The 15,981-nt window shown below is 39.0% G+C and overlaps 1 protein-coding gene across 1 annotated transcript; it reads left to right on the top strand.

The window, feature by feature from the left end:
* Positions 1-5,538: 5,538 nt before the first annotated feature.
* Positions 5,539-15,513, top strand: ppp1r26 (protein phosphatase 1 regulatory subunit 26). Its single transcript, XM_023338319.1, has 2 exons — positions 5,539-5,686; positions 9,989-15,513. The coding sequence occupies exon 2, from the start codon at positions 10,060-10,062 to the stop codon at positions 13,237-13,239; it is 3,180 nt and encodes a 1,059-aa protein (XP_023194087.1). The 5' UTR covers positions 5,539-5,686; positions 9,989-10,059; the 3' UTR covers positions 13,240-15,513.
* The last annotated feature ends 468 nt before the right edge of the window (positions 15,514-15,981 follow it).

Here is a 15,981-nt window from a genome sequence, read left to right as displayed (position 1 = left end):
ACTTCTACGTGTTGCTGAGAAGTATGGCTACAAAGCTTAAAATACTGATGACAGTTTAGGGTTGCAGATATGCATTTCAATACGTTCTTCAGCAATTCTACAATCCCTTTATGATGCGGTACATATTGTTTTGTTTGAAGACTATTTGCAATATCGGCTCATGCTTTTTTCCCCCTCAAGTTTAAACTTCTTCAGACATTTTCTATTCAAATTAAGTGGAATGTCTGTTCCAAATCAAAACTCCCTACTCTTGGACTGCCATCGTTCCAACCTTTTTAGAATGAAATACACAAAACAAATCAGGCAATAATTAAAGAGTCTGCATTGTAAACAAAACATAGTCGTTTTCTTTTTCGTGTAAACGGTCTTGACAAATGGATGTAACTTACCCAGCACTTTTTCAGTCATTTTGAACACTCAAAGCTCTTCACAATAGAGCCACATTCAGCCATTGACCCTCACAAACGCACACATATGTACACGATAGCTTTTGCCAGGCTAAGTACCTACAAATATTAAATATGAAGACAAAGCGCTTATTAATTGTTGTTTTAAATGTCAAATGTCACGTGAATCTAAAATAATGTTTAGCTTCTAAATAATTTCAGGCTTTTTGTGTTTAAGACAAACTTTTACATCCTCTGGTTTAGCATATTCTTCAATTAAAAAAAAATTGCAAAAAGGTAGCATAAATTTTCTTCACACATGCTGTGCACATAAACGTCCGTTTGTAGGTAATGAACCGCAGGAGTTTAGAGCCAATATTCCCACCTTTCCTCTTAAAACAGGAGTGGGCAGCGCTGCTGTCCATGGTGCTGAACCTCCCTTGTCACCATGGTCCAATTTATGGCCTCCAACTCGCAGTAGCCAACTGACCTTAGACAAAGAGAATTAGGTCAGCGGTTTTGTATTTTATGTTTAGGTTATTTTATTTAATTACACGAACTTCTTACATGGTCGACTAATGTCTTCCTTTTATTGCAACATCTGACTCGATTACCCCCAAGAACCAACAACCAGCGTTCCTCATTAGCATGGAAGTGGAATAGCTAAATGCGGCGAACAAGGTCAGAGAGATTTAAAAATATAAAATAAAATAAAAAACGTTGATGCTGCCGGGAGGCTATGCAGCACCGTGAAAAACAAGCCGGTTTACTGCAGGAGCAACTTAAAAAGCGATCATTGGAAAAGAGGAGCCTTGTCTCTGAGGATGCGGACATCCTGCTGTCCCTGAACAGCCGCAGCATTACTGCCTCCTTGTCCAACTTCGCAAGGGCGTCCATTAAAAAAACATTTATTGAAACCTGTCGGAATTAGAATAAAGCACAACTGTCAGAGAGAGACGTCCTTGCCTTTCTTGTTTGTGAAGAAAGCTCAGACAGCAGCAACTTCCTCGGGCCTTTTTAAGGGAGCTCAGACAGACATTTGGTGTCCATTTTGTTTTATTCATGTCTGACAGACGATGAAAGGAACGGTGGGGGAATCAAAAGTAACACAAAAACTATATCTAACCCATACACTTTTTTTTGTGGTTGTTCCGAAATAATTAAATGTTTCTCTCTCAAAAGAGAAAAATACATTTCTATGCTTTCAGGCAAATCTCAGTAAATTAGATTACTTTATTTAAACGAATCAATAAAAAAATATATAAAACTCAAACTTTAGATAGACATACTATAAGTAGAATGCAAAATTCCAAACATTTCTCGATGTTAATTGCGGCGGTTGTGGCTTACAGCACATGCAACACTAAAATTCAGTTTCTCAGATCAAGAGAAAATAACAGTAAGAGCAGAATACAGAAAATGTGAGGCTACTAAATGCACTGTAGAGCATATACTGTACATTCAATACTTGGCTGGGGATCAGAGTATGAAAAGAAGCTCCAGCTTATTAAATGAATCCAATGTTGCAGGTTTGTGGTGCGATATTTGGACACTCAGAACTCTCCTTTAATCCTCTTTAATCTTGTTTTGATAAACCCGTTTTAACTTTGAGTGTCACATTTGTGATCAAAGTAGACTTGTATTCACTAGAAGTGTAAGAGAACATGTGCTGAATGCAAATATGACCTATTAAATGTCCACTTGATCAAATAAACTCTAAACCCAAAATGTTTTCCCGCTGCATTTATTCAGCTATGCATGGTGTTGCTGACATGCAGCATGGTTCCATTGCTGCGTAGAATGCCACCTCTGAGCTTTCTCTTTTTTTCTTTTTAGCAAAACAAGTATAGAAAATTAATGCCTTGCTGTTTTAGCTTTTGTTTAGATGCTTTCCATGTTTTTTTGTGCTTTTAATCTGATGATTAGTCTAGTTAAAGCTTCTCTTGCTTCAGCAAATTTCCTTTGATTATATTCCAGAAATGTTTACAACAAATACAAGAATAATTCTTTGCAGAATGAGTTACGGTGGAAAGATTGTATCTTACCAATATGCAGGGAAGGCTATTTCCACTGTTTTTCACCAATTATGACCACACAGTATATTGAAAATGTATCATTTTCAGTGGGCTTAGTGTCAATATAGCAAAGAAATGCCACACTATAATATATTTGTGCTCTGTATAGCAATAATAACTTTGGTTATAGTTTTGCATAAAGCAGCAAAACCCAGCTGTCAGGGGTTTTGCTGACAACTGTTTCATTCTCTAAACAGCCACTGCAGAAATATTCACTCTTATGTATCTTTTTTTTTTTTGTGGTTATGGTGAAGTTTCTTTTTTCTATATTTTGGGGGCAGATATATTACACAAGCAATACCCAGACGACAAACTATTGATTTTATCTAAGGCCTGCAGCCCAGCCTACTTGGAAAAATAAACTTTTGCAAAGTCATTGTCTGACAAGAATAAATGAATGCTTTTGATTTAGGGAGACAAGCCTGAATAGAAAGTCACAGATCCCGCAGCAAATAGGATCTTGAATGCAGAAGATGTGAGCCTACTAAATGCTAAATTAGTAGGCTAAATGCCTACTAAATACCTGCATTGTATTTAAACAATGTGGCTCTCACAGAAGACAGGAGGAGGTGGAGTAGCCAAATTTGACAATAGGAAATTTGAGGCTATGTATATGAAAGTACAACTTACCAGACATTATGAAAGCTACTTTACAATACCAAATAGATTAGGTAATACACCTACACTGGTAATCGTACGCTATATTTACGTACAATCATGTATTAAACTGAAAAAGGGAGCATTAAGTACTCCTTTCATGGAAGCAACAGTGGAAGCATAGTTTGGACAAAAAAAGTAAGAATCTCAGGAATAGTATCGCTTTTTAAATCTGCACCAGTTTAAGTTTAACCAGAGAAGGATTTTTTTCCACAGAAAGTGATCCATTTATAATAGAATAGATTAGTAAAGGCCTCGCTTTGGTTTTGCCATACGCTTTCTCAAAACAGGCAACACTGTGGTTAAATGCCTGCGAAGATCTCAGGTAAAATCTGTGTGGAGTCCCTTCGCAGCTATTTTACCAATCAGTTGCTTTGGTTTCACACAGCATAAACATACTGTACATATTTTTTTGCATGTTTTCATATTGATAGGCAAGGGGTAGAATATCAGCCATTAAACATTGATTGAAAAAAGGTTTTGTGCTTTTAGCTGCACCTAGTGAGTCTGCAACTGCTCTGCATGAGTAAGCAACGCAAACCAAGTTAAAATCGGCACATATATGAAAATGAGGATGCATTGGAAGCAGTCTCTGCTGGTTCGAGAACTTTTAACTATTTCTTTTGTTTCTTGAATACTCAACACAAGATTGAGTGGACTATGTAGCTGTCAACGACTTTCAAATGAAGTTGCATTTTCCTAAATGCTCGTTCATTCTCTGACAACTTTGTAGCATGGCTGATCACTGTAAAAACGTTGATCTAAATCTCATCAGTTATTAATTGGTCTACATTTAAAGATTGTGGCGAGCCAAGGCGGGGCAACGGGGGACCACGGCCACCCTTGGAAATAAATCTGGGCCCCCTTTGAAAATCTTTGGGGAACGCCACTGCAATCGACAGAGAAAAAGCCCAAAACAAAACTGACCACAACATGTTGTTCTACACATGACAAACAACATGTGCATCTTGATGAATGAGAATAGAATGGAAAAGTCGATTCATTTCAGTCATGCAATTCAAAAAGTGACACTATATCTCCATCTGTCATTGTTAACCATTTTTAACATACCATCGGCCCCATAAGTAAAACTAGATTGATATCGATAACTCATTTTTACTTCCATTTTGTTGCTATTCCAGCATGTTTTCAGAGCAAGTGGGGAGGGTGGGGAGATTATTTCTTCATGGTTTTGAGACAGTATAAATACAAAACATTGGTAAATTTCAGTTATGGATCACAACCGAATATCAATATTGGCCCAAATGTACATGCCGGTGCATCTCTAACTGACATGTCATATATATAAAAAGAGCAAAGTACAGTATTGTCAGTGTTGTCATGATTATAGCTTACGGTGAAGAAATACCTCAAATCTAGTTTCTCAGAAAACTATAATATCACATGGAAAAGCATTTTTAATACAAAGCGGATATCCTACTGAAAGAAATATGTTTAGTATACACTAAATACATTGTTTGGGCTCCTTTGGCATAGCTGCACAAATGTGGTGTGGTATGAAGGTGACTACCCAGTGACGTTGGGCTGTGTGAGACTATTCTCAAGGCCATAATCATTCCTGTGACTGGTGTGAGTTTCTACTAGACTTTGTCTTTCCATTCAACTTTCTACTTTGCTTAAAACAGCAGCTGGGAGCTCATATATCAGTGACTGCCAATGACTATCTGTTATATGTCGAGTAATCATTCTTTCCCATGAATGTGTAGTTCCTAACATTTTTGTATTCATATTTTTTTTTTACTATCTGGCAAGGAATTCTAAATTCCTGAGAACGCACATCTGGTTTCAAATGTGATTAATATCATCATGAAACAAGAAAGTGATGAAAAAACGTATTTACGTTAGCAAATATTTATATTTTTTGGCAAAAAAAATATTAATTTGCACTTTTGTCTCCAAAAGTGCAAATGACAGTGTTTTACTGGTATAATAGGGATGTATAAGGAAAAAACAGTGCAGGAATCGTGCAGTTTTCCTTGCAAGGAACAGTGCATTTAATGTAAAAATGCGTCAGTTAAAACTGTACAGTTGATATCAGTAATGAACTTAACTGGGAGTTGGCTCAGGAGATAAAGTCTTATAAGTTGTCTGTTAGTTACAAGTAGTCTGTAAATCAACTACACCTTTATAGAAATGTATTTTAACCCATAAAAACAGAAGAATGCTCTACTTCTCACATTACTTTTTCACTTCTGGTCTTACTAAAATAAAACGCAGAGCTTTTTTACTAATGGTTAGTCAAACCCTTTAAAAAAATAAATAAATTCAAATAACAATGTTAGATGTATTTGATTTTTGGGGGGGATAATGTACTCGCTTGAATATGCAAGTGTAAATGTTTTCCGGGTAGGTCCGTCGATGTCATATTTGAATGGGTCTATGGTTGGTTGGACTGAGGGTTAGAGGAAGCTTGTCCGCCCGGTAGTCGGAGCGGAGGAGGGGGACTCGACAGCGAGAGCGAGCCGCTGACGGACGCCGAAATATCTCCACCAGCGGCACGACGAAAAGCACTCACTTCTCCCATGATTCGCATTGGGTCACATTCAGGTGGGTCGAACATATGTACTGACATCTATGTTAGATATTTCGTGTAAAACAACCGCGCATAGGACGGTGTACCGCGACTGTGTACAAAGGCTTTCTTCGCCGGAGAAAATGCCGGGGCTGCAGCAGCCGGGAGGCCCGCTTGTGTCTTTCAAGTCTCCGACTCACCTCGCTTATTGCTCCACTGTTTCGCACCATCCTCGCCTTTCTATTTAAGAAAAAACCTCCTGTAGCTTTCACCATGACGCCTTAACGACCTCTACTCGCGACCAGAGGCGCCATCGAGGGAGCGACGTGGGTTTTGACAACCGTGGCCGGTGCGAGGAAACATGGTTGCTCTGCGGAGTCTCCTACGCATGCACGCCGGGCATTGAAGCGGTCCGCGCCGCTAGAGGGTTACGGGGGCAGCCGGTGTTGCTCTGCAACAGTCCAGGAAGGGATCGGGAGGTAAAACAGACGCGGCGACATGTTTGGCTAGGCAATAAAAGCAGCCGCCTGCTGATGTTGGGGGGTGTCCTTTTTAAAAGTTTCTTTGTAATATAGCAGACAAAGTTGGCACGCTACGATGTGACGTTTTTAAAACTCGGTAAATGCGCTTCTCGCCAGTTTTCAGCTGGGCGTCTTTGGAGACCAGCTGTGGTTTCGTGTCGCTGTTTTCACGCTACGCTGGTTCGGTTTCATCAAATGATCATCATTTGGGGTTGGTGTTGGAGTTCTGCATGTTGGCTTTGCTCTTCGGACAAGTCACCCGGGTTGTCTATGCATGCATACTGAACTGGAAGGGTGGCTTTACGGTCGGGGCGGACAGACTGGAGTTTTCGGCACAGCGTCTCTTTTGCGGGGCAGATGTCTAACTGAACATGTCTGTTCCCTTTCTTTTTCCATAATAAAAAATGTCGTCTGATACTCATTGATCGTATTGTTTCTTTTATAACATTTATCTGCGGAGTAAAGCTAGCAGCAAGACTAACACGTGTACTCTATGGAAGATGACTAATTTCACTTTGTGTTCGTTTGAACTTTTGTCTCCAACCAATATACCGCTTAAAACCACACTGTCTACTTATTTAGTGTTTCTTGGGAAAGTCATCCAGTTTTTTTTAACCTGATATTTCAAATATAGTCCTTTGGACTGTGAAAGAGAAGCAGGCCCACAGGATCACAGAACCTCTACTGTACTTATATGCTTGAGATGTTTTCCTTCATATTCAAACTATTTTTGCCAAAAAATGTGTGTGTTGCTTAAAATGCTCATTGCCGTTAAAGGCCTTGTAGAGTTTAGCTAAATGTAACTGTTATTCTTGTGATGGTGGGACAGGAAGTGATTTATTCTGACATACAGCCCCAATAACTAGTTTGCATATAGATAACATCTAAATGATTGTTATGGGGACTTGGCAGCTCCCACGATGCCAATCTTTGCTGCAGTTCTCCACTATTGGGTTTTGGAGGCTTTGTTGACCTCCCTCTCCATTTTCTTCACTGTGTGTAATTTTACAGTCCGCTTCGGTCTTCATGCTAAAAGAAACGGGCCGCTATCTACATTTACACCCAAGCAAAACAGAAAGTTCTGGATTCCAAGTTTAGATCTGATATATGTGATGTTAAAAAGAAAAATCATCTTGTTGCCTTTTATATAATTTTAAGGCCCTGTCACATTGTCGTTTATCTTTAAAGGGACAGTTCAAGATTTTTAGGTGAAGTTCTATTAAAAGCAGATAGGTAGGTTATTTCTTAGCTCTTGTAGTTAATTCACTTTATATTTAGAAATCTACATTAGCTACACCCAGAGACTGAAACAAACTGCTTGTCTAAGAAGTGGACTCTTGACTCAAAAATGATGTTAAGGTTTATAGGACAGAATAGAACATAGAAGTAAACTTTATTGTTCCTCAGGGGGAAATTCAGGCTTACCTCCAGCAAGGTGCAAATCTGTAAGTCAGAGCATGCAGATTTACACACACATAATAAAGCTAATAAAAATGGTGTACTCTGACTCAAAGAAATGTGTAACAGAGTTAAATAAATAAAAAATATATACAAAACGTGTACGTAAATCTGTGCATAACAGACTATTTACAAGAATTGCAAAAAAAAAAAAAAGACACGTACAAAATGTGTGTTAGATGTGCAAATAACATCAGGAGTGTTATTTGACATTAGTAAAACTGTAAATGGTTATAACAATAATGCTATTTTAGGAACCTGTAAACTGTCACCATGTTCACATTAAGTAAACCAATAAAAAAAAAAATTTAAAAAAGAAGTTTGGAGGCTGTGCAACACTGATGATGTTCTTAGAGTGTAGCTTGTAAATAATTTCTCTAGTCAAATGAGCTAGCTAACTAACTAACTAACAGTAAAGTAGTATAAAAACAATTTTTTATGAAATTTTGCATAGCCCCACTTTTCTGTTAGACAGATGCTTTGACCAGGAAAGCTTTACATGCTCTGTGCTGAGTATGTGTTTGACACCGGAAGATTGTTGGTGGCGTACCACCGCCAAGCTTCATTTTCTATGTAAATATTTGTCAGCTTCTGTGTACAGTATATATAACCACCCAAGCCAAACACCTTGGCTCCTCTCAGACTAACTGTTCTCCAAAGTCAACGAATCTGCATTTATACTTGATTAGTATGCCTAGAGAGCTACCTAACAAGATGGTAACTAATAAACTTTAGACACAACCTCATGTAAAAAACAACAACAAAAAACAACCATTCCTTTTAAAACAATGAATGAACTTACATGCTAATCATACGTGTAATCTAAAGCGTGTTTAGAAGGGGTGTTTTAGCACTTACGAGGAGATGACATTATCAATTTGTTTGGGAAATGCTCATGTGATACATTGTTTAAGTAAGCTGGGGTAGCTATTTTTATTTACCTCATTACTGTAATACAATTCCCTTTTCATTTTTTGTTGTAAAGACCTGTCAGATTGTATTAGTGTGCATGCAAACCATCACGCTGTGTAACAGGAATCACATACCACAAGTGATTTTGCCAGACGTTGCCCCTAACTTGTCTGACTGGTCTCCAAGTTAAACGAAGCCACCGAAACACAAGTGAGGAGTAACAATGAAAATCCACCGAGCCTGCAGCGATAGTGCAGCGTTTCAACGTTACTGTTGTGTACAACTGGGGCAGGGTGTGTGCTGTCATTTTATTTTTGTACCCTGAAGTAAGTTTTTCTTTGCGTGATAAACGATACAGCTCGACTTAATCCTCTCCTGTTTCACAGTAAATGTTTTTCTGACGATTATAGATCAATATCATTGGCTAGTTCAGTTTGGTCATGTACATCAGTGCATCTTTTCTATACAGTGCGTTCCACAATTAAATAAATAAATTATAAATTATTGTTATGGAGACCCGATGGCCCAAGAAACTACTTTTGATGCAGCTCCCTTAACAGTGAGGTTCTGTTTCTTGTGCAGCCGTCTTTGTCACAGCTCAGGTTGTTTTAAAAATATATATCAAAAACCTCATCTCAATGCTGTGATATTGCATATCACATAATCAGTTGCATGTGTTGCAGGAGCCTCCTAAATTAAAAAAGGGTCGAGACTTTAAAGCATTGATTTTGATTAGTTAATAATATAGATTATAATATAAGGTGTTAAAATTTTTAATGCAATTAATCACTTTTTCTTTTTTTTTAACTTCTGGCTAGAACTTTTGTATTGACACATCTCCTGTAATGCACAAGTGACATCCACAAATAACAAAGATAGACAACAAAGCTGCTTCTCTTGGCCCACTGGGGGTAGCTTTTGCTTAACAAATTCCTCATATGAGATGGTGGGAATGACTATTGTTGTGCAAAAAGGAGTTAGCTTATCACCAAAGCTTATCTAGCCTGAAATACCATTGTCAGTGCAAAATATGTTGCTGCAAGCACAGACATCCCCAACGCTAATGTCAGCACCCACAGACCACATTTCTATAGAAGTATTTTTTCAAAGAAGTTACATAAATGATCAGGATTCCTGAAACGAATATGATAACACTGTGCATCAATCTGATGTTTTAATAACCTAAACAACACTAAACACAATAAATGTCTTTACGTTGAACTCATGTCTATTTATTTAATAATTTAGCAGCTAAAATGGTTTTTGAATTGAGAGTGTTTCATAGTTTGTCTATGATCTTTGATTAAAATGCAGTTAATTACGTACACTGATTAAACTTGATTAAAAATTTCGTCTCTCTATGAAATATATTTCAAAAAGTCATTTTTGATCTTTTTTCCCCCTCAATTTATTGACATAAATTCTGTTTCTGTCTTCCACCCCCAGACTGGACCATGTAACTGTTGTCAGAGGCTGTTGCCCTCTAATGCTCGAGGAACTCTCCACACTTCTCAAGAATGTATTTGATGAATGTACCTCCTATCGCAGCGACGGAAACAGAATGGAGACGATGTGGAACATCTGGAGGCTATAGCCTTCCAGTTTGCTTCAATGACTCTGACACAGACTTGTCCACCAGAGGCACACCAATCTCAAATAAGGTCCAGATGATCATAGAGAGCCTCAGGAGTAGCCAGTCCTCACTTGAGATGGGTGATGAGATCAAGGCAAACATGCTACCAGGACAGGAGCACCATACGCAAGTGTGCAAGACTGCAGTGGGTAACTATGTGGGAGCCAAGTTGAAAACAAAAAGGCCCACTGAAAACCCACACGCCCATTTTTCTTCCACGACAAAACATGATAGCAGTGACTCCGACAGTGACGATTCAGTAGACAGAGGAATTGAGGAGGCAATAATGGAGTACCTGAAAGAAAAGGATGGTCACAAACGCAAGGCTGGAACATCTTCCACTTCCCATCAGTCGTCCAAAATTCCAAGGAAAAATCCACCGCCCTTTGAGTTTGCCAAGCAAAACTCTGAAGGCAACTCGTCCTTCATATCCAGTAGAAAGTTCCCAGTAAATATGAAATCAGAGACTCCTATCACAGCAGCTGCTATACCTTTAAAAAAGTATATCAAGAATAAGGCTTCGCGGGATGAAAACATTGAGGTGGATAAAAGTTCAGCCAATAGCTTAGTCAGTTCCGAAGAACAATGGAGGAGTCCCTCTGAAACAATCAGGTTCTTCAACAGCACTCTAACGTACCCAGTAATGCCAAAGATAGAGGAAGACCTGAATGATTCCAGTAGTGACGATGGCATCGAGGAAGCCATTCAAAGATACCAGTTAGAGAAAAATGAGCAGAGCAAAAGGGAAGCCTTTAATCCACAAACATTCCAAGAAGATTCTGACTCCACCAGCGATGATGGGATTGAAGAAGCTATCCGGAGCTACCAACTTGAGCAACAGAAAGAGAATAGCCCCCAGAAGCAACTGTTCTACAAGCCGAAAGCCCCTATCAAGTTAGCGGTACATGCCACTGGAAGTACAAACTCTGATGAAATGAAGAAAAACAAACTGAAGAGAAAAAAAGTTAAACCAGGGAAACAGACTCAAACTCCATTTGTTTCCAAACCCAAGACTTCACTGTCATTCAACCCCAAGGTCAAGGGAAATGGACTACCTTCTTCGAAAGTAGAGACTAAAGAGCAGTCAGCTTCTGCTCCTTCCAAAGTTAACACCACAGCAGAACTGATGTGTGCTGAAGCAATACTGGACATTTCCAAAACCGTAATGCCTGGAGCCTTCCATCAGGGCATTGCCCTCGGCACGTGTGCTCCGGCTCAACCTTCCACAATGTCCTCTCTTCCTGACAGACACCGATATGAAGAAAGCAACGACAGTTCCATTGACAGTGAGGATGGGATTGAGCAGGAAATCAGGAAATTTCTTGAGCAGAAAGCCCAAATGCACAAACAGCCACCCACTGTGGAAGAGCCTCGTGGTGTTGTTGATCCAGAGAAGGGGAAAGGGAAAGATGCTGCTATTCAACAGAAATCACAAAGGCTGTCTTTAACGCAGAAAAGAAAACAGAAGGAGAAAAGCATGACTGTGGCGAACATGTTAGGAGCTGATGACAAATGTAAAGAAACTACTGAGCACGCACGAGAATCTAACGCCTCGACACTTCCGCAGAGAAGTCAACCCCAACCAAGCACAGCATTACACCAGGCAGACCAAAGTGGAGACAAAAGCAGTTCACTTGACAGTGACGAGGACCTCGACACTGCGATCAAAGACCTGCTAAAGACAAAAAAGAAATCGAAGAAAAAGATCAAAGACATGAAAAAGAAACACAGGAAGTGCATCAAAGATGAAGAACCGCTGATGGGAAATGCTTTACCCAACAGAAAGTTCAAACACGAGCCTGACTCAAAGTGTAGTGATTTGAAAAAAGTACACGGGGGTGACAATGACGTAAAAGACAAGTGTGGATTCAGTAAAAATAATGTCTCACAACAAAAGCAAATGGATAAATGTAAGGAGGGTGATACAGCAGACATTGTGGTAGGGGAAAGAATAGAAACTAAGTCACGGCAAACTGTTGAACCGCTTCATCGAACGGACGATGAGAGCAGCTCAGTAGACAGTGATGACAGCATCGAGCAAGAGATAAGAAGGTTTCTGGCTGAGAAGGCCAAAGTTTCCACAGGAGACAAAGGTAAAGATGGAGCTTTGTGTAGAAACGGATCCCCTGTGGTTCAAGATTCAGAGGTTCAATTTCCACTTAAAGACTTCAAACCGGAGACTCAGCTGGCTGAGATTTCTCCAAAACACATCAGTGCTGTCTCTGCGTCTCAAGTAGGGACCCAACAGAGGTACTATCCTGAAGTCTCATCTGCCAGCCCACAGTCACGTGCCTCTTCAGTTCAGTCCTGCAGTCCCAGTCTTCTGGAGCCAGCCGATGGCGCAGGAGCAGCGAAGAACCAGCAAAGGAGGCCCAACACTGCCAGAGATGGCCTAATCAATGGCAGCCAACAGGCGGAAAGAGGTCGACCAGCTTCAAGTCCCAACTATGCTCGCTCCCTTGCAGAGTCAATTAAGTGGCGCCAGAGCCTGGGGCTTCCAATTCCCGACCCAAGGGCTCTAAGCAGGACTCCTTTTCACATCACCTCTTCGGAGAGACGAGACACTTCATCAGAAAATAGGGACCTAAAATCACAAATTCCGGCTGCCGGCTGGTGTTCTTCAAGGAGCAGCAGAGCGCCGTTTTCTGCCTCTACAGAGACAGGTGCAAATGTCACAGCTAGACCCCCTGTTTTGAAATTTTTCTCTGCTGCTAGGCAGCATTCAAAGATGACCTTTACACAGAGCCTTACGCCTGGCAACAGGTCCCAGTTCTCCATGGAAGAAGGGCGGGCGAGTACGGTGCATGTGCCTAAGGACAAGAGTGTGTTTGTAGAGCTGGAAACTAACAGGACCAACCATGTCCAGGTTCAAAGCAGGGAAAGGAGTGAGGGAAAGGAGCAGGCAGACTCGCTGAGAGAGCGAAAAAGAGAAGGCAAGAGCACGAATATTGGTGATGAAGGAGCTGATCAAGACAGAAAGGATGAAGAGTTTATAGATGAGTCAGATTGTGAATCAGACAGCAGGAGAGATCCAGATAAGATGCAGGGCTTTCCAGCGTTGTAAGTATTTGCTTTGATCACTATTCCTCAACAGCATCATAGTTCTATATGTTAACTTCCTAATGTCGCCCTACTAATTGATATCATATTTCTTAAGCTCATTCATGTACAGAATCTTAGGGAATACTTGTTAATATATCTAAACAAAACATGCTCTTTTTTATATATAAAATGTGTAACACAGTGGCATCATCCCATTTTTGTGCTCTAATATTATTTCATATCCTTAATCCTTGGAAAAGCAATACAGTGGAGTTTTGGTACAACAAGAAGACAAAGTTGCAACACCAAGACAATGTCATAATAAATAAAAAAAAAAAAAGTAAAATATTTGGGCTGATCTTTTTTATATTGCCACTTGGGAATGCAGGGTAGCAAAATGATTTTAAAAATATTACATGAAATGAGTATCTTTGGAGCGACCTATCAGTCTTTCATATTGAAGAGTCAAGATTAACCGTGTATTACGTTATTGTTTTCATTCCTCATACGTGCAGCAGATAAAATGTAATGTTTTTTTTTCTTTGTCAAGTCAAAATAAAACAAAATCTGAGTTAAAAAACAGACCAGTGAGCAAAAATTTGTTATTACAGTAAATCATTGTGAGTTGATGTAAAAATAGCCTTTGACTAACTTCTCCAAGAAGAGAATTTACTGTTTTTTCCCCCACATTTCTTCAACTGTTTATTTTTTCCCCCCACACCAAACCTTTTCCAGTGTTGAACCTGAGCTATTGCTTGCCTCACGGCAAATTTTCTCCATTTCCACTAGCAAAATAGGATGCCTGTGTCATAGGAAAATTTGGTATACTTAACCCCAGAAGGACAGAAAACCATAAAATACAATCTTATGAGCCACATGTCTAAAATATAAATTACATTTTTACTTGTATATATTTTTTTATTTTACTGAGCTTTCTTTTGTTGCAAATGGAGTTCTAAATCAGAAGAAAAAACTAAAATATAGTAAAGTATAGTACAACTCAAACCATAAATCCACAGTCACAGATTGTTGAAATCAAGCAGCTGATATTTAAAAATTTGTTTGCTGAATATGGAGAAAAATCTGAATTTCTGTAGTTAAAACTCTCTCAGTTCTGTGATCCTTTACAGAAAGTTTTTAAAACATAAAACCAGACTGGTTTTTAACTGAGTTTATAAAACTAACTCTAAAAACTAAGTGTAGAAACTGCCTTGGTTCAGTATTAGAACTGCGTTGCTGGATGAAAACAAACAAAACAGAAGTGGCTTTTTCTACGCTGAAGGTCTGACCAGATCGACTTCAGTCCTTTGAAAATATACAAGATAAATGGGTTATGAAATGTCTGTGAGGTTAATAAACCACCTCTTTGTATTTTTATTGTGACTCTTCATTTTCTTGTCTATGCCACAAGTGGTCTTATCAACATTACCACACAAAATCAAAACATTAAACATTTTTTGCTTCTAAAGATCTGTTCAGGTTTTATTTCTTACAGGTACAAAACCCTTTTTGAGCGAAACGAGCTCAATAAAATGTAAAACAAAAGTCTATACCATGACTGAATTGCGTATATTTTGAACAGAAAAGAAAGGATTACTTCTACTGCTGCTAGAATAATGCTACATCTTGGTTATTATAGTTTTGGTAATATCCATAGCCTTTATTTAACGCGTGTGGTTTTTGCGACTGGGAATATTTCAAAATGGACACATTTGTCTTTCTTGTAAGCAAGATGAATGTGTAGCGACCGTCCTTCTGCCAGCTGCCTGGCAGTGTGCAGCACCGGTCACTCTGGCATCTGATTAACGGGACATTACAAAATGGAAATTATGAAAAATTTCTTGATACCAGGTATACTTTCAACATGACTAAGGTCTTGAAACAATCAGATGTTATTGTGTATAACTGTACGCTTTAAAGTCATTTACAGCTCTGCTGCTGAGGAACGCCACTAACGGTGTCAGACCTTTGTAACCTCTGCGATGAAGATTGTTGTTCCAGATTCCACTGAAACCTCGCCATCGACCCTCTCTGTCTTACTGCATGTGATCTGTTATGTGCTCATTTCTTTGTCATATCAAAGATTTTCTTTGCGACAAAAAAGCTATTTATTTTTGTTTATTGAAAAAAAAAATGGAATCATTACTGAACATGCTGTGCATGTTGCCAGCATGCCAGACTTTTTTTGTAAATATTTTTTAACTTTTTTTTTTTTTTTCTCTTTCATTCTTTGGATTAAAAGACAACTTTTGCTGTACCTTTTAAGTGTAAAATAAAGAGTCAAGTCTGAACATAATCAGGTTTGGTTGCAATTAATTCAGATTAATTAGCCATTAAAGATAACATGTTGAAGGAATAAGATGTTTGTGGTTTGAATGACATTCTGCTCTGCCTCATTCAGGTCTTTGTCCAGAGAAATAGATCCTGGCCTCACTATAAGTCCATGCATAGCTCTTACGTCAGAGGAAAGAAGCAAGGTGTCCGACTGGAAGTTTCTGGTTAGGAAATGCATCAAGGTACAAATTCTCCAAAGACGCACATTTAGAGTGATTTGTCGTCAAAATCCATAGAATAAGAGTTATGTTTAATCGTGCTTTCAGGGGAATTGGCCTCTCACTTGTTCTTCTGAGCATACAGCAACACTGCAGCATGTCAAAAGAAAGCTTCGGTTTGTTCCAGTGAGTTAACCAGCAGCAGTTTCTCCAGTGAAAAACAGAATCTATAAAAATGCTCCACAATGTCTTTCCTTTGTTTTCTCTGCAGG

The sequence above is a fragment of the Xiphophorus maculatus genome, chromosome 8 (assembly GCF_002775205.1).
Source record: "Xiphophorus maculatus strain JP 163 A chromosome 8, X_maculatus-5.0-male, whole genome shotgun sequence".
In the NCBI taxonomy this organism is placed as follows: Eukaryota; Metazoa; Chordata; class Actinopteri; order Cyprinodontiformes; family Poeciliidae; genus Xiphophorus; species Xiphophorus maculatus.
Note: the sequence above shows the minus strand (reverse complement) of the source record. Positions and strands in the feature narration are given on the sequence as shown.